The sequence below is a fragment of the Phaethon aethereus genome, assembly GCF_964289735.1.
Source record: "Phaethon aethereus genome assembly, chromosome: 3".
NCBI classification, from domain to species: domain Eukaryota; kingdom Metazoa; phylum Chordata; class Aves; order Phaethontiformes; family Phaethontidae; genus Phaethon; species Phaethon aethereus.
In genome coordinates this window covers 74925524-74951212 of record NC_138576.1, presented here as the reverse complement: position 1 = coordinate 74951212, position 25689 = coordinate 74925524, and the positions used below count along the sequence as shown (strand labels likewise).

The 25689-nt window shown below is 35.9% G+C and overlaps 1 protein-coding gene across 3 annotated transcripts in view; it reads left to right on the top strand.

Annotated features, from left to right (window-relative positions):
• The window catches only part of STXBP5 (syntaxin binding protein 5), a gene marked incomplete at both ends in the record, with an annotated part of 108853 nt that overhangs the window by 38059 nt on the left and 45105 nt on the right, over positions 1–25689 (top strand). For all 3 annotated transcript variants that reach the window (XM_081997561.1, XM_081997560.1, XM_081997559.1), the window contains 5 exons: positions 4069–4203; positions 5295–5358; positions 8795–8878; positions 20379–20502; positions 21970–22048. In XM_081997561.1, the coding sequence (XP_081853687.1) occupies positions 4069–4203; positions 5295–5358; positions 8795–8878; positions 20379–20502; positions 21970–22048 (486 nt within the window). The remainder of the gene's footprint in view (positions 1–4068; positions 4204–5294; positions 5359–8794; positions 8879–20378; positions 20503–21969; positions 22049–25689) is intronic.

The following is a 25689-nucleotide window of genomic DNA, read 5'->3' as shown; positions in this document are numbered from 1 at the left end:
CTTTTTTATAGATGCTTCTGTTCTAGTATTTTTGGCCGGAAAGTATTGATACAGGAGAGGAAGAGTATGGTACTCTGATTTTGACTGATACATTGTTTTTGAGCAGCGGGGGTTTGTGTGCAAGAAAGACTTGCAAAATTCTTTTACTTGGGTTGAATGCATCTGTAGTCCTTCTGATTGATTCCCAACAATTGATTGTATTTTCTACATTTATGTATGTATCCATTTATGGGTAGGGAGAAAGGGGCAAGAATGCTTGAGTTGTAGAAATGGCCAGAGCATTACATGGCAACTTCCACTTCTGTTGATCTTAAAATATGTTATGGATGGAGTATATTATTTTAATCTAGTGGTGTCAGAAAGGTAGGTTTCTGGAAAAAATCTGCGCTTTTCAGAAAAAAAAAATGCTATCCTTGGCCAAGCATTAAATAAGCAAGTGTATTGGGTTTGCATGGCAAGGTTTTGGTAGTGGTGGGATACAGGGGTGGCTTCTGTGAGAAGCTGCTAGAAGGTTCCCCTGTGTCCAACAGAGCCAGTGCCAGCTGACTCCAGGACAGACCTGCTGCTGGCCAAGGCCGAGCCCATCCGCAATGGTGGTAGCGCTACGCTGGCGCAGGCTCGTGGCAGGATCTGTGGCCTGTGGAGACAGGAGCCCATGCTGGAGCAGGTTTGCTGGCAGGTCTTGTGACCCAGTGGAAGGGACCCAGGCTGGAGCAGTTCATGAAGAACTACAGCCTGTGGGAGGGACTCAACTTTGGAGAAGTTCGTGGATGACTGTCTCCTGTGGAAGGGACCCCACACTGGAGCAGGGCAGAGCATGAGGAGTCCTCCCCCGAGGAGGAACGAGTGGCAATGTGTGATGAACTGACCACAACCCCCATTCCCTGTCCCGCTGTGCTGCTTGAGGGGGAGGATGTAGAGAATTTGGGAGTAAAGCTGAGCCTGGGGGGAAGGTGTTTGAAGTTGTAGTTTTATTTCTTATTACCCTACTCTGATTTGATTGGTAATAAATTAATTTCCCCAAGTCAAGTTTGTTTTGCCTGTGACGGTAACTGGTGAGTGATCTCTCCCTGCTCTTATCTCAATCCATGAGCCTTTTGTTATATTTTCTCTCCCCTGCCCAGCTGAGGAGGGGAGTGATAGAGCAGCTTTGGTGAGCACCTGGCATCCAGCCAGGGTCAGCCCACCACAGCAAGTATTGCCTCACCACCAAGATGACCCTGTCCTTTTTGTTTGCATCCTGCAAAACAAGTTTGAATCCCTTTAATCCTCAGTCCAATTTTCAATGGAGCCAGCGAGGCCACCAAATGTAGTCTGTATGTTGACATGCTAGTAAGTCATCCCTGGTCCTTCAGATGGTCAATTTTTAAGAGGGCTGTAACATTTCCAATGTTGTTTAAAATGTGAATCCTTAATCACAGAAAAGAGAGAAGGTCAGTACATGGACTTTAATGTTGGAAATGTTATTCTGTGAATTGCTAAAGTAAATGCAGTTATCTGAAATGAATTATTTTAGACAAAAATATAATTGAATTTCTGAAAGTTGGAAGTCATACTTTTTCTGTTGAGAAAATGAAGATATAGCAAATAAAATTATATTTGCAAATGGACTAACACCTCATTCAAGGTGAAATGGTGATTCTTGCAGTATAGCAGGATCAACATGACAAATTCCTTTTGGATTTAACTAGTCATCAGCTGTTCTGTGAAACATAAAAGCTCTAAGAATATTTTTTAGGTTATATAAAAATCATACAAGACTTTCTGATTGTAGAAGACTGGTAAAGCTTACTTTGAAAGATAAGGTTAAGAACCTGTTTTATATGTGCCTATACATAACAATTTTGAAGTCTCTTCAACCTCCTGCCTTTGAGAGTTTGTAAATATTTTGTGAAGTCAACTTGTTCAACTCTATTTTACTCTTGGTGTGGAATCATTTAATTGCTTGCTATAGCTTGACAAAATTAATCTCACTTGCACAGACGAGACAGTGAATTGAATATGGCTGCATATTCAAGAAGAGTATTAAGAGTCTTGAGGAGCTGGACACTTCTTTAAGTGTTGCCCTTTTGCTGTAGCAATCAAAGTTGAAGCCCCAAATTATATTTTTTCCCACCTTTAAATGGTATGAAATAGATTGTTTTTTATAATGAAAGTGTTGGACAACTGTAATTGACAATATCAACTCACGGGTCAAGACAAATAGGCCCATGACCCTGCCCCTGAATATTATTTCTGGCTGCTAGGACATGTTTTTAGATCCAACTGATCTGGCTGCCAGCTGCTTTTGGCATGTGGAATCCTGGCACAAAAAGTGGCTGTGGTGTTGCAGAGTGCTGAGGGTTTATGTTTTCATGCTGCATTTCTTTCCCCTTCCCTATGACCTGCTTGTAGTGGGAGAGCTCTGTTACAGGGCAGTAAGGTTTGGGGGCCTGTCTAGGAAGTGCATGTACAGATGTATGTGCTTTAGCTTCCAATAAAGTATTTTTTTCAAGGACATTGGGGAAACTGAGTGTTTAACCTGTGGTGTCTGCAGATTACTGTTCCTAGTAAAAATGTTGCAACCTCTATAAGCTCAATGAGTTGGAAGAACATTTTAAATCTTTATATATATAGTCCTTTTTTTCTGTGAAAAAACAATGAAAAAAGTTAGTGCAACCTTTTAGCTTAAGTATTCAAGTACAAGAAATAAAGGAAGTTAGAAAATGGATAAATTAAAGATTTGGTTGAGCAAACTGCATTCCTTAACTAGAAAAAAGTTAGTGATATATGAAGTGGTACACTTTTGATCCAGGTAGTATTACTACAGAAGTCTTAGCTTTTGAAATGTGTAATACAAATTAACATCTTTTGAGCCATTAGCAATTTTTTCATTGCTGCTGTTAGCCTTTGTTTTTGTACTGAAGTTTAGTGTGTATATACAGCATCTAATGTAAAGCATCTGCTTTGCATAAATAATGAACAGGCATGTGAAGTGATGCATGGATTTGGCAAGAAGGGAGCCCAATTGGGAGAAAACGGGAACAAAAAAATCTGTAAAGCTAAGGATTAGAGTCAACAGAACAAATTTCCATTGAATAATTATTTTACTTTTATCACTGAAACACTTCTGAAAGTCCAAGTTTGATAGTCCAAGTAGTTTGGCAATTTCTAACAATATTGTACCCTGTCAGATTAAAATGGTTTAGAGTTTACAGTTTCCAGACTCTAATTGCAAGTTAGTATTTCTGTTGTGTAGAAAAATCAGATACTTTAGAAGCTTCAGTTCCTACAGACATTATTTCCTTATCAATTTTGAAGAAATAGTAAACAATAAGCAGGTCCCAAGAGGACAGAAATAACAAAGTTTTAAAATACTAGTATTTGTGCTGGACCTATGGTCAAAGAAGAGTTTGCTGCTGGTACAGTCATTAGCTTTTGAGTTTTGTTCAGGTACTTCCTTCTAGCAGAAGAGAAAAATATAAGGCAGAAAATTAAAATGTGGTTTAAATAAAATAGCCCCACATATTACCTACTTCTAAAATTACTTTTATAATTGTTTAGAATTGGTTTTAGGTTTGCTTTTTAGGGCATACTTTGGGTTACCTGTAAACTTACATTTCTTATGCTTTATTTTCTGCCTTTGTCTCCTCACTTGAAACCAGATTAATCTGCAAAAGGCTACTTCTAAAAATCCTTTGTTCTTTAGAACTTGAAATTAGATAGATTTCAAAGGGAAATTTATAGATTATAAAATGGGAGTATTTTGAGTTTGAAATGATGGCAATCTTGAGCAAATACATTAAATATAATATTCAAAGGTGCCTGTGTGCTTTTTATCTGAATGACTTAATAGTTTTAGAATACCTTGGTTTTATATTTCTTGTTCACTCTTAACTTTTTACATTGCCTGTGCATCTCTTGCTTTTGTCATGTACTGGCTTTACTACTTTTCTCTACCTGTAACTTGTCTTATTTCTTCCTGTGTGCCTATTGCCTTTCTTCTACCTTTTGACAAAGTAGACCTTGAAGTGTAGGATATCTAAAAGACTGTTCTTTAATTTTTTTTTTTGTGGCTTTCTCTTTCAGGATAACATTTTGTCATCTGCCTTTCCAAAGTAAATGGCTATATGTGGGCACTGAAAGAGGAAACATTCATATTGTCAATGTGGAATCATTTGCTCTCTCAGGCTATGTCATCATGTGGAATAAAGCCATTGAACTGTGAGTTTAATCAAGTATTGTCTGTTGAGGGGAGAGAAGTGTCCCAGATATTAACATCAGTTGCAGAAATGTCATTGGTACCTAGAGTGGCCTCCATATTGTCTTACTACACCAAATATACAAAGTACATAAATTGTGATGTAAATACTTTTTATTCTCATAATTGTGAAGTGTTAAGGTTTACAATAAAAGTGTTATAGACAGAAATATGTTATGACTGGAATAGACATAAAAATAGGCAATATAAAAATAGATATAAAAATCATTATCTGTGGTGATAAAGAACTAAAAATAATATACGTTAAAATATGATGTGGCTGGTACTTAGGCAGGCATGTCACTTCTAGAGTTTTGGGGTTAAAGCCCAAAGTATAAAGATATGCATTGTAAGAGGGCTGATGCATGCTGAGTATAAAATTGCTGTCTGAAAGTGTAAACTTAAATAAGCCTATTCCAAGAGTGAAGTATATTTTTTTACAGCTATTGTTGCTCCTCCTTTTTCCATAATAGATTTGGTTATGCAAATACAGTGTTTTGTGGGTGAAAACATATACTTGTGTGCTGCTGTTCCCATGCTGTTTTGTTCCCAGAATGTTATGTCTATCTTCAAAACATACATGAAGTCCTTCACTTGCCAAAGGCTGTTGAAACAAACACAGCTCTTCATTAGTCCATCTTCAATAGCAAGAAGTCAATATTAAGTCTTAACTCTGTGTTGTTTTAACAATGTCCAGCTTTAGCAGTTTATGAATGTTGCAAGACCTGTTTTCAGCATAAAAATAAACATTTTATCCAACTGTGTCAATTCTGTAACAACAAACATTTAGATATTGTGAAGTTAATGGCAATTGTTTCCTGTGTTGCAAATAAGTTTCTATCTTTACATTGGAAGGAAAGACTTATTTACTGCTAAGTGCCTAAAAATACAAAGAAAGTATGGGCTTGAAGATAAAAGTGACTGCATGCTGAAATGTCAGTAGTTTGCTTACACGAAGTCTATATCTGCAGAATCTGTACTACTTGCAATCATTTTCAGATGCAGTTTTGGGCAGGGGCATTATTTTTTTTAATTGGAAGTATTTCTTGTTTAGGTCATCCAAATCTCACCCAGGACCTGTTGTCCACATTAGTGACAATCCAATGGATGAAGGAAAGGTAGGATGTTTTTAAAGACTATTCAGTATGTTATTTTTCATGCAAGACTTTTTTTAAAAAGTCTTTTTTTTAAAAAATGTCTTACTGCTTTTTAAGGAAGGCTTAAGTAGATAAGGACAATGAAAGCATAAAGGAAGGCTAAATCAAGGTTTTAGGCTCTGAAAATAATATGATGCAAGGTACAGACATGACTGTAGGACACACTACTGGAATAATTGAATGCATCTTGTAATCAGCAACTTTTGAAAACACAGCTGAAAGTGGTTAATTGTGAAAATTCTTAAAAACAAAAGCAAATAACTTTACTTATGGCGGTAAAAATTAAGATGTTACCAGAAAAACCCAATCATAATCTTGAGTGCAGAAATACTGGGATAGAAATTAAATAAACATTGTAATGCTCTTGGATGTTGCTGTTTCACAACTTTAAAATGCTTATTTAGATAGCGTATTTATATAGTGTGCTGCGTACTTCGTTTTTAGCTAATTCAAGGCAGCAGTTTTTATGGGATTTGAGGTCTATCTGACATAGTCTCATTTAGCAGACAGCATCTAGTGATTATAATAAACTGCTTTAAAACCTAACTGGCTTGTAGAACAACTAGATACTTCAGAAAAGTCAACTCAACTAAAACTTGTAAGAACGAGCTATGTAGTAGGCTTGTCTTTTCCTTCTTTTGAGATAGTGTTAACATAATCATCTTTTTTACCTTGACAAAAAATTTTACAGTACACATTTTTGAAGTCCTCACAGGACAACAATTTTTGTCCTGTGACATAGCAGCCACAAAGAACTTAAGCTATGAACTTAATGGTCGTAAGTTCCTTCTGTATTATTAAAGTAAGTCTGCAGGTATTACCCTTTGCTTTGGGACATCTGTTATGAGGCTCATGCAAAACCAATGTAGAATGCATAACTTTAGTTCACAGTGAAGGCTTCATGAATTAAAAGAGAAAGCAAGGAGTTAAAATGTTAGTATGCCTTATCTAGGTGGCAGCAATTACTGTAGTACCAGATCATACCTTCCACACTTAAGTCACGGTTGCAAGACTAAGTCTGTGCTTCAGGCAACAGACCTCTTTACAAGACTTGTAGATGGGATCACATGACTCACCCACTCTATGAAGAATCTTCAGCTGCTTTAGCTTGCGTGCCCCATATAGTTATCCAGCAGATCAGTGGTCTACTGCAACTTTTGTTCAGATCCCTTGGTCCACACTGGTGAGTAAGCAGGAGGGATTTCTCATTAATTTTGACAATAGGAATAAAGCAAAATATGAATGAAGGATTTGAAAATGTCAGTCTCTTCCAAAAGTCTGTAGAGCCCTGACAAAAGTATGGTTGTAACTTAACCAGAGCGACCTTGATGCCACTTTAAATAGATTTTCATTAATGACTCCACTCTAGATTAATAAGGCATAAGTGATTGAATAGATTGATGAACTGAAGTCTGAATTATTATTTTTTTTCAGTGTAATGTCTCAGAAATATCCTAGAGTTTTGAACTCCCATTTGTGAAGAATCTTCAAGGAGAGAAAATAATTTTCCTTACTGCTGTTCCACATATGCAGGGAAAAATAGGGTTTTTTTGTTTACTTGCTTTTCATTTGACATGTTAGTGGTGGATGAAACTGAGGAGAGACAGAATGATACTATTGTCTCACCAGTTGTTTGAATGTTTTAATAGCTAGTTATAGGCTTGTATCCTAGACACCTTGGGTTTCAGTCCAACAAGGAGAATTTCATGAGCAGAGTTTTTTTCATTGGGATGAAGCTCACTGCAAGAAGTACATAACTAATGGGTCTCTCTGTAGAATTAGGTTTAAATCACTTACCAGAATCATGGACCCTAGAATATGAATGCAATGAAGCTATGGTAACTTCAGAAAAGGCAAATGATATATTTATTCTGGTGTATTCCCCTCCCCATTTAATTATTGTCAATTAAAGTTTAAGAATTACTGTTCTTATCAGTCAGTGTTTTAGAATCTGACCTTACACTCCTCTTCTTTCATGTAACAAAAATACTGCTGAAAAAAACCTGTGCAGTTGCAAGAACCTCCTGTGTACTCACTTAGAAAATTCATTCGTGTTATGAGCCTTCAAATACTATGATTTTTCTAATGTTTAAAGTTAAAATAGAAAAATTATAAAATATGGCTTATGATAAGCAAGATGATTTGAAATAATAGTGTACATGATGCTGTAGTGAGGAAAAAATCTAATATTCACTTTTACTGGATCAAGTATTTTATGTGTAAGCTGCCAGGAGATTCTCTGTTATTTTTCATACTGTAAATAACCTTGAAAATTTTCACATGCTGAAAAGACTGTCCAGTCAAAACTCTAGGTATGGTAATAGACCATATTGATTTAGATCTCTGTCCTTGACTACGATGGCACGTGTGTGAAGGCAGTGTTTTCTAACTTGTAATACAGAGGACACTCCTCAGGGAACTTCTGTTTGCTCACAGGAAATAGGCTGTTTCACCAGCGAGAAAATCCCAGCAGCCAACTACTCCTTTATTGTATGTCCATGCTGGGAAAAAGAAGTGGGAATGAAGGCATGCTACTTCATGCTAGGAGCTGCTTCTCCTGTACCAACATTGCTCGAAGGAAAGATCTTGCTGTAGTAGATCCAGCAGCTATGAAAGATGAAGATGCTTTGCCACCTTCTATATAACAAATGCCAAGGCTGTTACTGCTGTCTGATGTTGGCCTTGTTTTCTTTTCATTAAGAGAAGTGTCACTTAAGATGGGAGAGCAAAACACTTAGATATTCAACAATGTGTTAGACCAATTATTACAAGCAATTTGAATCTTCACTCCCTGCAGAAATGGTTTAATCTTGCTTCTAGTGAAAAGATTATTTGGAAAATTATCTTGTTTAACTTCTCTCTAGCTTTCCTCTTCTTAACAATTAATGTTCTTGGTTCCTTTAGTCAGTTATCTCAATTGTGATTTAACATCTGGAGAAAACTTAGATTTCATAGTTTCTTTATAGACAACGAACCATTACCTAGAACTTCAGGAAGGATAGTATGTTCTTCCAGCAAATCTAAGCAGAACAAATTGCAGTGAAGAAAATGCACAATAAAAAGTTCTCTTTTTTCCATCCCCCCCATTTCACTCAGGAAGGAATACACTTAGGAAAGTTTAATGTTGACCTTTCTGGAACTCAAAAGGACTCTTCAGAAGAATGCCTTTATTATCAGTTTTATTAGCTGGAAGTTTAGGGGAATGACCAGTACAAAGTAAACCTCTAACATGAGGTCTTTACCACTTCTCACTAATTTTTGTCTTCATAATTACTTGCAGTTACCACACGTAGTATGCTGCATCTCCATGTAGATGGGGGCAAGAACTAGAGGGACTGCAAATGGTATTAGTTTACTTACCCTTATAAAGAGTTAATATATCTGCTTATTATTGCAGCTTCTGATTGGCTTTGAGTCTGGAACAGTGGTACTATGGGATCTGAAGTCAAAGAAGGCAGATTACAGATACACACATGATGAGGTAACATTTTTCATCTGTATTACTTATTAAGAGGATATCATTTGTTCTTCTAATAGCAATTTTTATTCTTTTTTTTCATTTCTTCTCCTGCTTCTCTTACCAGTGGATCAATAAATAGGTCTCTTTGAAATCACAAGTACTTTAATTTCTCTCTAAAAGAGCCATAATTTGAATAATGGAAGCTTCAGACCGAATAAGTATTCCCTGAGTTGAAGTTTGTGGAGGAATGAATGGTGCCATGGATTGGATTTCTTTACTGATTCCAGGGGCTGAGGGGAGGAAGCTTTCAGATCTTTTTTCTGTTACTGAGTAGCATGACTTTCACCTGTGTCAAGAGCTTGAGTCTTCAATTGAAACAAGATGGCTTAGCAATTTCTGTTACTTGGAATCTTTTACATACTCTGAAAAGTGTGGGGTGGGAAAAGAAACTGGTAAATAGTCTTGCTGGGACACTTCTATAAACACATCTTTTCTTTGTAGGATAAGATCAAGTTTTGAAATAAAATCAGGGAGGTTTTAAAAAAACAATGGCATTCAGTGGCATTATTTCTTTAAAACTTTATTCTTCAGAGAATGTAGACTTTTTGAAAGACTGAGATTAAGAAGAATCATTCAACATAATATGCGAGTTGACGTATTTTATTTAAAACAACATAAAATTGGACTTGATTTGTATTTCATTGGTTGTAAAATGTCTGTATCATGGTTCAGTGCCAGCTAGGCCTGTTTCTTGTATCACAGTGGGTTGTTTTCCTTGGCTCTGTGCTGAACTTCTCACAAGACAGGTTCTGAGGTTTTTTTTGTGGTGGTTCTGGCTCATTACTCATGCTTGTTAGCTCTACCAATGAAAAGTTTCTTTGAAGGGGGAGTCTCTGAAGTAGTCTAAGCCTTAGATGATCAGAGCTGTATTAGAACATCAGAGCTAAATGAGATTTCATTGTGTGCTTAGAACTGTCTGTATAAGCCTCAAAGCATGATATGTGAAGGTCAGTTTTTTACCTTCCAGTGTCATTGCATGCACCTAAAATTAATTCCTTTTGTTGCTTTGTTTCATAAACTTACTCATATCTCCATCACCTTTTTCTAGCCTTAATCGTTCTTCCTATATCTCTTATTCTTCTTGCTCTTCTCTAACTTTTTTAACCATTCAATTTTATCTTTGAGTTTCTTTTTCATAAAACAACACAGTATATTCAAGATGTGGGCATGCTGGATTTATGATGTGGAATAATTGTTTGGGTTTTTTTGTTTTCTCTCTTGACCTTGATACTGGATTAACTTTTTGATGCTGCAAGCATTGAGCAGATACTTCCTTGGAGCAACCTACTATAAAACTCATTCTTCAGTATCAATTGTCAGCTCAAAGTCTATTGCATTTACGCATAGCTTCATGCTTACATAGTTAGACAACAAAGATTTTTTAAGTCTTTCTGCAGTTCTTCACTGGAATCCTGATTTCTACCGTGAATAAGTTTTGGTACTGTCAGCAGACTTACCTTAATGTGCTGGTTCTAATTTTCCCAGTTATGAATAAACTGAGCATGACAAATCCCTGAGGGTCTGTACCAATTACCTTCATCCATGAACTAATCACTTACTGCCAGCCTGTATTTATTCTAGCTTGCTTTACTTCCTGGTACCTTAACCAATTATTCATCTGTTCAAGGATTTTTAGGCTATTTGGTTTTAGTTTCCTTTGAGAGATGTTGTTGAAAGACTTTAAAAATTGTGTAGGCAGCTTAACGGGTGTTTCCATTAGCCACATGCTTGTTAACATTTTTGGAGGTTTGTTGGATATGATTTCCTTTTACAAAAGCATGTTGACTTCTCTTACCTGCTATATTATACTCATCCATGCATTGATATCTGTTCTTTAATAAAGTTTTGCTGCAGTTTCTAGAAACTTACCCAGGGAAGACACTATGCTGCTTATTCTGTTTTCTTTGGGTTTTGTGGTCCGTTGGTTTAAAAACTGACTCTACACCTTATCTTCCTGAACCAAACCTTATTTGAGAAGTTGCAAACAGCAGTGAATAGTCCAGCTGTTTCATCTTTGATTTCCTTTAGAATTTACAAGTGAATGTGTTTGGTTTGTTTTTTTGATTGCAGAAGAGGTAACGAAATACCTTGGGTCAGATCCTTTGGTAAAGAAATGTGTGTTGTCATAAGTTGGGAACAAATAGGAAAGGATGAGGGAAAAAAATGAAGATCTATGGAGTGAACTTGAGAAAAAAAAATGAAGATCTATGGACTGAACTTGATGAGTTTAACTGTTCTCATCAGTGAGAATGAACATACACTAAAGTTGCTTAAAAGAAATACTGGCCATTCAAGTCTTAGAAGTTGAAGTATGCTTTTTCAATGAATTCAGATTGCCCTTTAAGAAAATACTCTTTGGAAAAAGAATTAACTGTATTCAGTAATAATTTGTTGGTTCGCATCCATTTAACATTGTATGTCAAGGAATTTCTTCTTCAATGGTCAAGTTATTTGGATCTAATCTTCTAAGGAGAAAGGCAGAATAGAATAATGTCATGTTTCTTGAATTTGGATTTGATACAGTTAGGCAGTTTCAAGTTCTTCTGGATTCTGGCCTGAATGGCATAGAAACAAAATTATTTGTTTTGTCTAACAGAATTGAAAAATACGTGTTTCTTGAAAGGTTGCAGAGTGCTGTAATTGTTTCTGGACCGATGGCCTTGAGAGAAGATCCTATCAGATACAGAAAAGATAATGAATAGAAAGCTGCATAAAGTGGATGATTATATGTGTGCTATATATATCTGTCCTCCTTTTTTTTAGTTCGAGTCAGGTGAGATGGGGCTTCTCCTGTATCTTTCTTTTTCATTTTATTCTTCAGTGCCTCTCAGTTTTGTATTTAGCTGCAAAAATGGAGGATCTCCCTCAGTTTGTAAGTGAAAGGAATATTCATTATTTCTTTATCAATAACTCCATAACGTTATCTTTCTAATCATATTATGATCAGTGCTAACTAGTGGCCTATATAAATATACTGTTCTTGCTGTTTTTCAGCTAGCACAGTTTCAAGTTAAGTGGATGTAAAATGTTAAGAAATTCAGAAGAAATAGGTTTCTTAATTGCATTTTGCAAGAACAAAATCATATTGCCAGATAATAAAAACTTTGCTGCTTCCTTAACAGAAAAGAGAGAAGCATCCTCACTTAGTGCTGAAAGAGTTTACTGTGGAAAGGTGGGTAACTTTTTGAGTCTTAGATAAGTAACAGCATAACTGATACTGTGAAAAATGCTGACTGGCATTGTTGGAATTCTGATAATAAGGTAACCTGTTCATTCTAGTTGAATAAATTAGCAATTCCAATACTTAGCCAAAAATGAAACGTCTGTATATGTATAGCAAGCAAATAGTTGTTTTCAGTGGCAGGCTAGTACAGTTGTGTAGATTTTAAGGTAGCATGGAAAAATAAGAAACCAGGGAAATTGACTGAGTTGAGTGGGACACGTGGAAGGTTCAGCTAACCAAGGTTTTGGGCACGAGAAGAGTAGCTAGTAGACAGTTCTAAGCAGAAATAATTTAATGTGTGTCCATTCTAAATTTGATTGCATCTTTATTTTTTTTTTCCACAATTGAGACTGATATTAGTTTTGTTCTCTTAACATGTAATACTAACCTCAGAGTTGAAAAACTTTGGTCAAGAAGATGCAACACAATCTGATTTTTAAGATACGTAATAAAAGTAACCAAAGTATTTTTAAAAGGATGTTGTAGCCAGGATGTAACAATTCATAACTTTTAGAGTTAAGCTTGCTCCTGAATGGTTTTCTGGAATATCTTCTCTTGCTGACTGGAGCGCTAAGACATTTGTTCCCTTTTATAAAGGAGCCTAAAAAATTGGTGCCCGTGTTCATTCCTTATTTAGCTCTTTCTCCCCTTCTATTCCCAATAACAAATAAGTAGGGGGACATATCATAATTATTGAAATATTGTAATGTCTTGCCAAGACCTTTAATGTCTAGCTTAGTCTAGTCTAAGGTTGTGTTGCTGCCCACAAAGGCAGTCTTACCCTGACCACCCCAGCAGTGTCTTTCCATTATTAGTTGTGGCTGTATGACAAGACAACAAGTCACAGTATAATTAACTCTTACCCTCTTCCTGTACACCCAAGAAAAGTATCAGTCAGAAAGACCCATTGCACATGAAAACTTAAGGTTCAAGAAAAATCTTCAAAATTTCTGGCAATGTAGTGGTTTCCTTGCTCAAGAAACTTACCTTGTGCATACACAGAGTCTAGCAGCGGTGGAATAATGCCTTATGTCATGACATCTCTCCTCTGCTTCTGATATCCCTGCTCATTGCAGGGGGGTTGGACTAGATTAGCTTGAAAGGGACCTTTCAAGCTAAAGATTCTGTGATGTGTGGCACAAAGCAGAGAAAGCTATCTGCCATTTTCTTTCCTGCTAGCAAACCTTGTAAATTTGAATACTTCCGTAGACAGAATTTTTCTAGCTCTTGTTTCTTATTGATTTCCTGGTTCAGTGGCATTGCCAGAGGCTTCTTTCATACGCCTTATGAAAGGCATATTCTTCATGAACAGGTTTCACCACCTCTCAAAGGGTAATGCATGTTCTCCCCTGTAGCAAGAGCAGGTTTTTAAACCTCAGGGTTTATATCCTTGGTTCTCCACTTGTTCTTGATGAGAGCTCTTCTGAATGTGGAGTTGACAACGAGTAAGAAGAGAGCAACTTAGTCTATTCTTGTCACACTTGAGATCTGGTGCAGAGCTGTTCATCAAACACAGGAAATGCTGTCTGGTTCTAACTTTATTGAAAAAAAAATACTTCTGGTACTGCTTAATTGTGTAGTCCCGTCAGTCTCAAAATCCGTCACCAGTCATTGCAAAGGTGGTGGCTGATTCTGTACCTATTAGAAATTGGTTTACTTGGCATGTGAGGTTTGTTGCTGCTGGGAGTCATAGGATTGACATCAGCAGAGCTCATTTCTACAGCACAGCTGTAGTTCTGCATGATGTCGAGGCAAAAGATGTAGCTGTCAGGACCCTGGAACTGCATCCTCTCCAACTGTGCAGTCTTCTTTGTGTAGCAGTGGTGTGAAACACACTTATCTATTTTGTTTGAGTGATGGTGGCTGTTAATGGGTCACTAGGCTTCATCAGGCATCATGAACAGGATGGCCAGGCACACTGAGACCATAAAGACTGCTGGAAACTTTGCCATTGAATTAGTCTCCTCTTCTCTCATCACTTTGTAGTTGATGTTGTTCTGAAAACATGTAACTTGAGGGGCTGTGCAGTCTACTGCCACCCTTTCATGCAACTTTTTGACTCAAAACTTCAGGTGTGTCAAGGGGTCCAAATGCCCTCCCATCCTTTATGATCTTTCTCTGCTAAGGAACAGTAAGGGTCAAAACTTCCTGCATGACCAGAGGTTTATGGGAAGATACCTGTGTGGTGTCCCCAGAAGAAACTGAATCCTGTTACATCTTTTTGTCACTTCCTGCTTGGTTTCATTCCAAACTACCTGACCTTTAGGAGACTTTCTTGAAACAAATTTCCATGTTGTGGTGGGGCAGTCTCATTTGTTGCATGATAATTTGTCGCATTAGGTCAATGGAGGTTAGTCTGACTGACTAACCTGACTTAGCTAGACTAACCTGAAGGTTAGTCATGGAACACTATCCATGCTTTTTTCCTGTCTGAACATGTCTGCCTGCCCAACACCCTGCTCTGATAGTTGCAGCACAAGAACACTAGGAGCACTCATCCCAAGGACAGGAATGCTTGTAGGCTGGGCAACACCACCATCCCTAAAACCTTTGTAATCATATTTCTGCTTAAACATGGCTGGGGGAGACAGCTCTTGGTCATGACTTAGTATCAGTGCCAGCTGCTGGCATATTCTTCCCTCTACAATGTTCTAGTTCATAACAGGGAATTTACTTAGAATTTGTTCCTGACTTTTCTTCTGTATTACAAATGAGATCCTGAACTTCCAGTAATGTATAATTTTTATTATAATAGCAATATATTGCAATTTGAGAATTATTTAGAAGAATGCACAAATGTAACGTTCATTTTCAGAGAATTTCGAGAAAATTATCTGTGACATAATGGAACTGCAGTTGTGAATGAACTCCTCTTTAGAAAATTTCTTTGAAACCCTTTCCTCAAAATGTCCCTTTTGTCTTGGGCAGGCTCGGTGGAAAAATAAGACTGTAAATTCTTTTTGCACCATTTTTAAGCCATTTATGTTCAAACATTGGGGATTTAAAAACAAGAAAGTTATGCGTTTCTTATGTGGGATACAGTTTATACTGCAAATGTTTCCTATACTATACTTTCAGCCACGAAAGAAATAAAACAAATTTCTCAACTACTAGTTTTTTTCTAAAAAAAAAAAAAAGGAAGTGCAACTTCTGAAAACTAAAACTAGGTTTTTTAATAAAATCCATTCTTCAAGTAGTATTTTGTTCTGATCTAAAGTAAGCTTTGATAGCATTAACTCAGCAAATGTATTATAGATTACTATTTTTAGGCTCAATGTTCTAGTAGATGCCTGAGTGTAAGAGATTATTTTACAGCATTAAAAACATGCCAAAGTAGCCTGTGGGATTAAGAGGAGGAGGAAAAAAAAAAGCAACCCTGATATGTGACTTGCCAGAAACCACAGCATGTCAATTCAGTCGTTAGGCACTTGCACATTTCATTGCATCAGAACGATCTTCATGATATATTGCCATTTGAGCCTTAGTACCTATGTTCTTTTTTTCCCTTTTGCAGCATTTTTTACCCTTTCTTTCTTAAGCTGTTGACAAGAGTGTTAGTATAGGTACTGCCAAGTTACTATGCTTGCTTTTGAATATTTTGGTAAACCCGTATGAAATGACTCAGTATCACCATCCATTCAAGTTTACCAGAAAATACTGTCCATGTGTGGAAATGGAGGACTACCGTAATAAGACGGTGAAATCTGAACAGGCTATGATAAGCAGTCTGGTTTTCAGAATAACTATCTCATATCATGGACCTTACCAGTCATGCACAATGTATTTCAAGCTCATTTAATGGTACAAAAGAGTAAAGGGTCATGGTCAAATGCAAAGAATGATGAAAAGAATTCTCCATGATTTTGCTGCATTCCTGTGGGAAAGTATGCAGAGAAACATTTTGCCAAAGATTGTGTAATACTTGAAAAGCAAACAGAGGTGCATACTGTTAAAAAAAAAAAAGGCCAGTTTACTTAAATATTTTTATTCCTGTTCTGAGTTATAGCAACTGTGTTTGCAGTAGTCTAAAGTTGGTATTAGAAAAGTGGGTTAAAAAAAATCTCTTGGAAACAGGGGACATTACTTAAATTAGTAGCTGTTGTATTCACATCAAAGTATCGATAAATTTCTGCATGTATCTTGTCTTGCAGGAAAATAGGATACAAAGAGCAGTCTCAACCTGATATGAAATGGTATGCATATAATCAGCTGTAGGGTTAAAATAAGTGTGTAGAAATTGAAAAGAAAGGTATTTTATTGTATATGTATTCTATGACTTGAAACAGTTGAATCCCATTGGTGGAAAAATACAATCAAAACTTCAGTCTTTACTGATGAACTTGTCTCTTAAGTTGTAAAGTTGTGTTTAGAATTATTAATTTTTGTACCTCTTTAAAGAACCAAGAAATAATAGTGATTTCCAGGGATATTAAGTGATTGCAGCAGTAAAACTGCATTTCATAAAATGTTTTTAAGTGTGCATTAATCTCGTTAAAAGCTAGTGATCTACTTAAGATATTTCTGTAAGATACTTGCATATAAATGATTTAATTTTGTTCCTCAGACTTCTTCAGTTTCTTATTTGTGATTGTGCTTCACAGTTCTCCAGTCTCCCTCAGGTAACTCTTGCAGTCATTGCAAGAATGTTTCCTTCTGAAAATCAGGTATATTCACCTTTTTTGCAGTCAGTATAGCAGTCACTTTTCCACACAGGATAATCCTTCTGGAACATCTGGTGAAAGTGAGGCTTCTTTGTGCACAGCCTGTCTCTACATAATACTCTAGGAGGGTTAGTTTCTATATTTGTGGTTAAGTTTTGGCATATGTAGGACAGCACAGTCAACCATGCTGGCTTTGTTATTCAAAAAAGATTTGGTGGGGCTTTTTCCCCTAAAAAACACATAACTGTTTTGAAACAAACTTCCATGTAGTCCCAAACAGCTACCTTGATTTCAAATCAAAGTGAGGGGGGTAGTAGGAATACTTTTAGTAAGAAACCTTTAGTTATAATTAAGTAAACGTAAAGATTTATTTAGATAAAGTTGTTTGGGTATTTTAGAGAGCATTCTGTGTGTAAGTTCATGTAAAGATGCCCTGTATTCTGTGCATCTTTGTAAATGGAAGGATTCAGAATGTTAGTGAGGTCAGGACTTGGGTTACCTATGCAGACAACTCCTCCTAAGGATACAAATGCCTTGTGCCTTAAATATATCAACAGTCCTCTGTGGTACTAGTGCATGGTATTGTCATAGGGGATTACTGTCTGTTTGGGATCCATATGACCAGTTACATATTTCAAAAAAATATTTGAGACACAGCTGAATCAGTACCAGCTGATTTAAGCATACTGCTGCATTATGGTACCAGAAGGGTACCAGATGAAGTTTTAAATCAAGATGAGATTTATGATTAAAACTTGGAGAGTTTTCTTCTGGACCAGTAAATTTTGTGTAAAAAATATTGGAAAAAATGTATTACTCCTAGGGCCTTTTTAGTGTCTAAGAGACGGTGTTCAGATTTGCAGCCTCAGTGGATTCTGCCTGATTTTTCTATCTTGGATATTATGTTTTCCTTCAAATTCTGGCATTAATATTAACAATGGAAAAATGTCAAAGGTCTTACTCTGGAGTATTGGGATATTTTTTCAGAAATCAGTTTTGTTTTGGTGATTGAGGCTCTTGATATCAACCAACTAGTGCCACCTAAAGTTACTGTACTTTTTTCACTGTAACTGACTTGTCACTGTAGATATACTAGTCTGTTTTATACCTAGAGATTATGCTACAGCCACTTACATGTCTGGCTTTATTTTTCAGGCTCACCAAAAGTTGTGAATTGTGTACTAGCAAAGGATAGTGCTCTGTACCAAAGTTTATCACGCTCAGCCCACAGAATTGTTAGTTGGATTATTTTGAAAATACATAAAACATGTTTTTTTGGCATACTTTAAATAATATTTAGCAGCATTGCTAAATATAACCAGATGCTATGTAAAACTAGACAATAAATAGCCATAAAGCCAAAGGCCTCATTCTCTTTCAGCATTCTTTCCATTCCATCAAGTTCCTTGCAGAAATTAAGTGATAGCAGTCTTCCTTCTCCTTTGTGCTCAGTTTATCAGGTCTTTTTATCTTCATAAGCATTAATGCCATTTCAACACTAATGGGTTGTTGCACTTCCTTCCTCTTGACCTTCTTTTGCAAGAAAAGGCAAAAGTGTTAATTTCTCGGATTTAGCCTTCCTTCTATAAAGCTTGCTTTCTTACTAGTTCTTAAGACCTATTTCTACATAAATGTGTATCCCGAACTATTCAGTTTACACTATGGGCTACTTACTGTTCTCAGGGTTAGACTCAAGGTTAGACATGGGAGAGTATTTAAAACATACTTTGTATATATGTATATATAATTTGATTGTATAATCATAGTATAGATAATTTTTCTTAGTGAAAAGAGCTTTTTGAAATGCAACCTTTGTTTTACCAAGTGTGCACTTTCAAACTTGCTGATCCCTGGCTTTGTTTGGTACTACCTTGATGAATAAAAACAGATCTTCAGTATGTATGCAAAATTTCTTTTATAATACCTGTTTTTATTTGCTACATAAAAATTTCTTACAGACAGAAGGAGCAAGACTATTTCACTTTGACTCTAGGAGACTTTGTGAGATGTCTAGGTTTGAGCTACATATGTGTAGATGTGATATTGGTACACGGAGTCTGTCTTCTAACAATATCTATAGTGATTCCACAGTACATAGGGAACAAGATTAAAACTAAGTAATAATAAACATACTTAATCTGTAGTTTACAGACATCCTGATCTTCTACTAAAAGTTGAAAAAATTATTACTGGAGGCTCTACACTCATGTAGTATAGTCTGTCACTTAATGTTTTCCTCTGTCAATTTCTGGATTCTCCGAGTCGTATTGCTGGAAACTATTGTCTTTGTATAATGTCATGAGCTGTGACAATCCGATCTGTGTATAATCAATTTAGGTAAAGCTAGTTAGAGCGGTCTTGTGTGATTTGCTCTTCACCTAGTAATTTACTGCCTTAGCTTTCACTAGTAGTTAGGTTCCCTACTACTCACATGCCCAGGTTGCCTCATGGAGGAAATCCCTAGGCACCTGAGGACCTGGAGTAAGTCTAAGCCCTGCTTGCAGACAAACTCTACTGAGGGTATCCACGCAAAAGATGGTATTGTACAGCCCATCAGCTTTCACATATTCAGGTCCTGCTTTCAGTTTATCTAGAGTAATGTCTTTACCATAAGTATTAGGCAAATGTACCTTCTCAGTAATATCAAAGTTCCATACTTCTAGTAGGTAATACTTCCTTCTGCACCTTTTTGGGTAGTAGAGAAATACTTTGGGTTTTCATTATTGATATTTTCATGTTGTAACTAAAATTCCCTGGAACATCACCTAATAGTTTCATCATGTCTCCATGTACTAACAGAGATGCGGAAAAGAGAAGTGGCACCAATTTTTTCTTACTAGTTAATCTCTTTGCCTTATTTGTACTCTTTGCTTTGTTGCTTACTTTTCTCTCACCTTAAGTAAGATTTCATGTGGCATGGCTTAATCATTCAATTCCTAATTTTATGAATATAAAGATGTTTCTGTATTCATGGAAAGATTTACTAGCAGATTCCTACACTTTCCTGTACCTCAAAACTGATGTTGCAACATTACAATGCTTATTCAAGCTAATATTTCATTTTCATCATCATTCATCATTTCCAAAAAATATTACTTTGATTCTTATTTTACTTACATTCTCAGCCCATGCTTGCCTCCTGTGCATATCCACATAGACATCTCAAAATGCCATTTAAAACTTTTACTTAATCACATCATGGATTTTTTGCATGGACAGTGTATTTTTCACAATAATAAATTTTGGTTAGCAAAGCTCAAGTAAGTGCTTGCAGTTATTCTCTGCATGCTACCTGTTGTTGAAAAACACTTTAATACTATACTCTGAGGAGGACTTTTCCCCCCCTTTAAACATGTCGCTACAATGAAGACAGTATTTTTGATGGATATAAATGTGTCTGAAAGAAGTACTTAAAAAGGAAAGCTTGCCATGGGTAAATTAGGACTTACTAAGAGCGGTATGATTTAATAGTACTTTCTCTAATTTTCTTTTGCTGTTTTATGTCATTGAGGAAGGAGTAAGGATAAAGTGATACTAAGATACTTGACTGTTCTGTTTTTTCTCTTTTCTTGCATAGGCTATACACTCAGTGGCTTGGCATCACGAAGGAAAACAATTTATTTGTAGTCACTCAGATGGTACCTTGACCATATGGAATGTAAAATCTCCTACCAAACCATTCCAGACAATCACTCCACATGGTAAGATGAAAATGGATACCCACTGTGTTTGACAGCTCTTAAAACAGAGAACTTATTTTTAATAGAAGTGTGTTTTGCAAAACCAAGTATTAAAAATGCACTTGCAGTGCTAGTAAGAAACTTTCTCTGTGATATCAAATTCTGACAGATTTCATTTAAAAAAAAAAAAAAGCCTGGTCTTTATGAAGTAAGAATTCAAATCACTGCAATTTTGTCTAAATCTCTGAACTTTAAGCTGGCCTTTCACACAATGGCATTGATCTCAAAATTAAATAATGCATGTTTTGCAGGGTTTGCTTTTTGCTTGACATTACAATCCCATATGTTATTTAAAATACATATAAGCAAGCATCTGTTTCATGTATAAATGTGTGGAGTATGATATAAATTCTTGGAAAGGTTTGCAGCAGAGTAAGACTAGCATCTGGTAAGATGTTCCTACTTCTGAGACATCTTGCATTAATGTTAATCTAGAAAATTAACATTGTATGTTGTTCTTCTGTGAAAGATGCTGCCACTTTTCAAAAAAGTTCTGTACAAATGCCAGGTTTACATGGTGTGCATGTGTCTAAGTCATGTCTTAGCATCTTATTTGCCTCAGATTAAGCGTAAATGTAACAGTGGGGATAATCTGTGGGGTTACAGTTGTAGTACAAGATGCTGTAGTTAAGCATTCTGATTTACCTATCTGAGCCTCCAGCAAGTTGTGGACTAGAGTGGAAAAAGGAAACTGTGGATTTCTATATGATCCTGTAGCAGTAAAAAAAAAAAAAACCCTGACTGCTACTGTAGTAGTAAAACTAGTTAGACAAGACTAACTTTTTAATATGTTTTGGCCTCTTTTAATATATATTTTTGATCTTGGGCTGCAAATTAAATTTTCTGCAGAGGTTTATGGTTGTATCAGACTTTATCAATGCTCAGATAGAAAAGATGCTTATTTACACCGTATTCAATTTCTGACTCCATGGTTAATTGTATCTGTAGAAACTTTAGTTGATAGTATTGCACAGTAGAGAAAGAGCAGGCCTTCATGTTCAAATTCCAGTCTTAGCCCTTAAGGATAACAGTCAGAACCTCTTTTTACTTGTAAGATGACCAATTTTGATTGCAAAATGGTAGACGTGAGAGAAATCTCCCAGTGCTGCGTAAACCAACTTTTTTTTATGGGAGGATTATATTTTTTTAGAACAAATTTTCTACAAAAAAAAAAAGGAAAAGAAAACTCTAAACCTAAATATTCTAGGTTAGTGTATTGAGAGTTTTACCAAGTCTTTAATGATATTATTCCAAGGCATATTCTATAATTAGAGGTGTTGAATATATGTTCATATGAATGTTCTACTTTGCAAGTTGCATAGTGAATGTCATAATTTGCCATCATGTTATGGAACTGTAAGATGAATAATTCTGTTGTTAATTCAAATTAAACTGTAAGATTAACTACAAGAAAATAATTCACTTTAGGAAAGCAGCTGAAGGATGGAAAGAAGCCAGAACCCTGCAAACCTATCCTTAAGGTGGAATATAAAACAACTCGAGCTGGGTAAGACTTGTTCTGTATGCAAAATTAACATATGTAAAATAAATGCAGCTCTCTGGGATTTGTACTTTGTTTCCCAGTTGTTGGGATACATATCCTGATGGCACTGAGCTATGGTAAAACAGCTGAAATAGTTTTGGTAAATCAGATATTGCTGAATAAACTACAAAAACATATGTGAACAAATTGCTATTTACAAATCTTAACTTAGGTAAAGATACTGCTAATGCATTATCTACCTACTTCTTCCATGCTACTGAACTCGTGTATTTTTTGCTCAAATTTTTGAGAATATTGAAGAAGAAAAGACTCATGAGGCACAGAAGACACTGAAGCACAGATCAGAAAAGCTGAACTTTGACAACTAGTAGCCTGGTGTGAATATTCTAAGTTCTGAATACGTGTTCCTCCCTCAGAAGTGTTACTGATAGAAGCTTTGCTGGTAGAGTGCAGTAATTTATGCAGTGAATTGTACCTAATTATGCACATTGAGAATGTAACAAAGCAGTACTTGCAACAAAGGGGCTCAGATGGAATTAGTCTTTTGAGTAGCATGTTTTCTTACCAAGACTCCAACTAGGATTGAAGGATTTCAGGAACTGTATGGAATTTCCTTATTTATGGTTCTAAAGTGTTTTAAACTCTTTAAGAAGCGCAATATAAAGATAAAATATTCATGGAAACCTGTTCAGCTATTTGCAAACACTGGTTTTTTTTTTTCTTTTCATTGACTTTTGGGTGGGTTATATATTTTTTTTTTTCATTTGCTTTCCAGGCATTCAGATCTATAGAAGATGATTACTTAATTGATGTAATATAGTTTTGTACTATATATTGGTATACCCATACATATAATATCAGTGGCTTTGTGTATTTTTATTGCTTGCTAAAAGTGAGGTAAATAGAAATTTAAGACTGTGCTAATTCCCCAATGTATAAATGTCTATAATCAGTTGGAAAGCCACATTTTACTTGCAGCAGTTTACATCTGTCTGCATATTCCTTTCTCAACTGAAATGTCAAAAGCTGATCTAAAGATACAGATAACCAAGGGTAGTCTTAGCTTCAGCCACTTACAATTTCTGCAATCAAAAGCCTTCTGTTATGAATAGTCATTCTGAAGGAAAAGATTAGTTTGAGGCTTGTTCTATGCAATTATATTACAATGTGAAAACTAGTTGACTTTTCACACAGCTTAAAGAGGAGCTTTTTGTAGTATAATTTCTAAGAATACATAGCTCTTTGGGAAGACTACTTTTTCCTAGTATGGGCTTTTTTTCTGTTATACCTCTCATTTTCCAGTGTTCATCCATATGGAACATTTTGATGCATTTGTTGTTCATAGTTTAATGTCTGTAGCACAGAGGAGAATCATTCCTGGACAGGACCAAAGTTTTTCTAGCTAGTGAAAGAATACAAGAAACAAATAAACTTGCTTCTACCTGTTCTTCAAAAACAAACAAAAAACCACAAAAGAAAACAAAACCAAGAAGCTTACAACATATTTGAGGTACTGTTTAATGTACGTTTAAGTTTATTCACTTAACTTCTTTATTGTGAAAACAGTGAGTAACTGTTCTGTGCTCACTTTTTTTTCCATGCTTTATATGGAACTCTAACATCTTTCTGTCACCCTTTCTTTCTTGTTCCTCCAGTACTCAGAGTTGTCTAGGATCCAGGTTTGTTACAGTATCTCCTCATGTGGAAAACACTTCACTGATGTGATCTTGTTTGCTTTACTGCTTCTAACAAACTTATTTTGAGAAAGGTGTCCAGAACCACACAGAAGGAAGGAACATAACTGCAACCTAGGGGTTGTAGTAGGGGCTATGGAAACTATTCTTTCTTCTGTTGCAGCTCTTATTAATCCCTTCTCACTTTTTTCTCCCATTATGTTCTCCATATTGTGAAGCTGGAGCCACGGAAACAGGGGGACATAAGACTTTTTCTTGTTCTTACAGACTATCTATTTGTCTTAAGTTTGTAGTTTTTCTGTTGCTGGTTTTTTTGGGGTTTAAGTCTACTGCAGATAGTGCCTGTGAAGTTTCCAAAGCCAAAGTTATTTACCCTACAACAATAATATGTCTGTAGCTTTATTTCTGCCAGAATATATGCAGAAAGGTTACTATTAACAGTCATCCTGTATCTGGCATAGGGGGTCAAAAGGCCAGTTCTTGGTGTATTGCTAGAGCAAACTGGCATAATTTTCCAGTCCCAAAGCATAATGTCACTGTTCTCCAGACATTTATTTTCATTTAAAATACTCCATCTCTTTGAAGCAATGATTTCCAAGGTAGATTACCTTTTGAGCTTGCTGAAATGGTTTCCATGTTGTCTTTTATGCGTACTTTTCTGTCTAAAGTGAATCCAGAGAAGCTTTTGAGCTTCCTAATGCCATTTCCCACCCCTCCAGATTCAGTCCCTTATAGTATTTACTCTGGTTGATATTAGCATTATGGTAAAATTACCCAAACTTATTCTTTGCTACTAGAGCTCTGCAATAATAGAAATTACAGCTCAAAAGTCTCCCTGTAAAACATAACCTGAAAGGTTATTGTCTGGTTAGCTAATGCAGCTCTCATTGATTAACTGTAGAGCAGTACCTCTTAACAATGGATGTATATAATTGGGACACAGAGGTTACAATAATAATGAGTTCTCTAGTTAAGTAAAAGTTCTCGATCTGTTAATTTAGTTTGAATAGTACTATTTTGTTGTGTGAGCTTGTCAGTTCAAAAGCACTCTTCCCAAAATTAATTTGTAATTTTTCTTCACAAATTTTTCTTCAAGATTTCCAGTCTTAAGACAGACTAATTCTTGAAGTCTTTTCCACCTTTATGACTAGGGATTAACTTCTTGACAAATTCACCCATGGTTTGAAAAGTAAGCCAACCAGTACCAATGGCCTGTCTTCGTATATACTGTTCTCTTGCATCTAGATTGCCAAAAACTGGCTGACGTTTGACAGTTCACTTCTGAAATTGAGCAGAAACATCCTCCAGGGATGTGAACCACTCATCTCTCAGTTGTATTATGTTTTCATACACTGGAAGTCCTAATCCTGTGTCTTATGATATTTTTTTTTTTAATGAAACATTGCCCCTTTTCATAGTGAATTTTTTGGTGTTCCCCAAGAGATTTTGTATTTAACTGATGAGGAAATCAATGTAAAAGGAGTGTTTCCGTACCTGCTGAAGCAGAACTGTTTCAAAGAAGTATCTCTGTATTAGCAGCTGCAAAAAAAAATACTGTATATCAATTCTCTAAGAGCTGAGCACTGCTTTTTGTTAAATGTTTTCCATTGTTTGAGGTAGGTGAAATGTAACTATCAAACTGGGATCAGTCTCATCTATTATGTAAAGTACACTATTTTTTCTTTTAAATTATGCATTTCTATTTAACATTCATGTGCACTAACCTTTTAATATGTGTCACAACTGTATGACAGCACTTTAAGTATTTAATTAGAAAACACACAGCTTGTGTTCATCGTTAAGTCCATGGTTTCATTAAAATATGAAAAGTTCATACACAAGCCTGTATTAGTCTTTCTGGCAGACTAAAGTCAACTTTAATCTTTGACTCATCTGCAAAATACCAGTGTGACAGATCCATGTAATCTATTCTTAGCTCTTCCTTTGTTT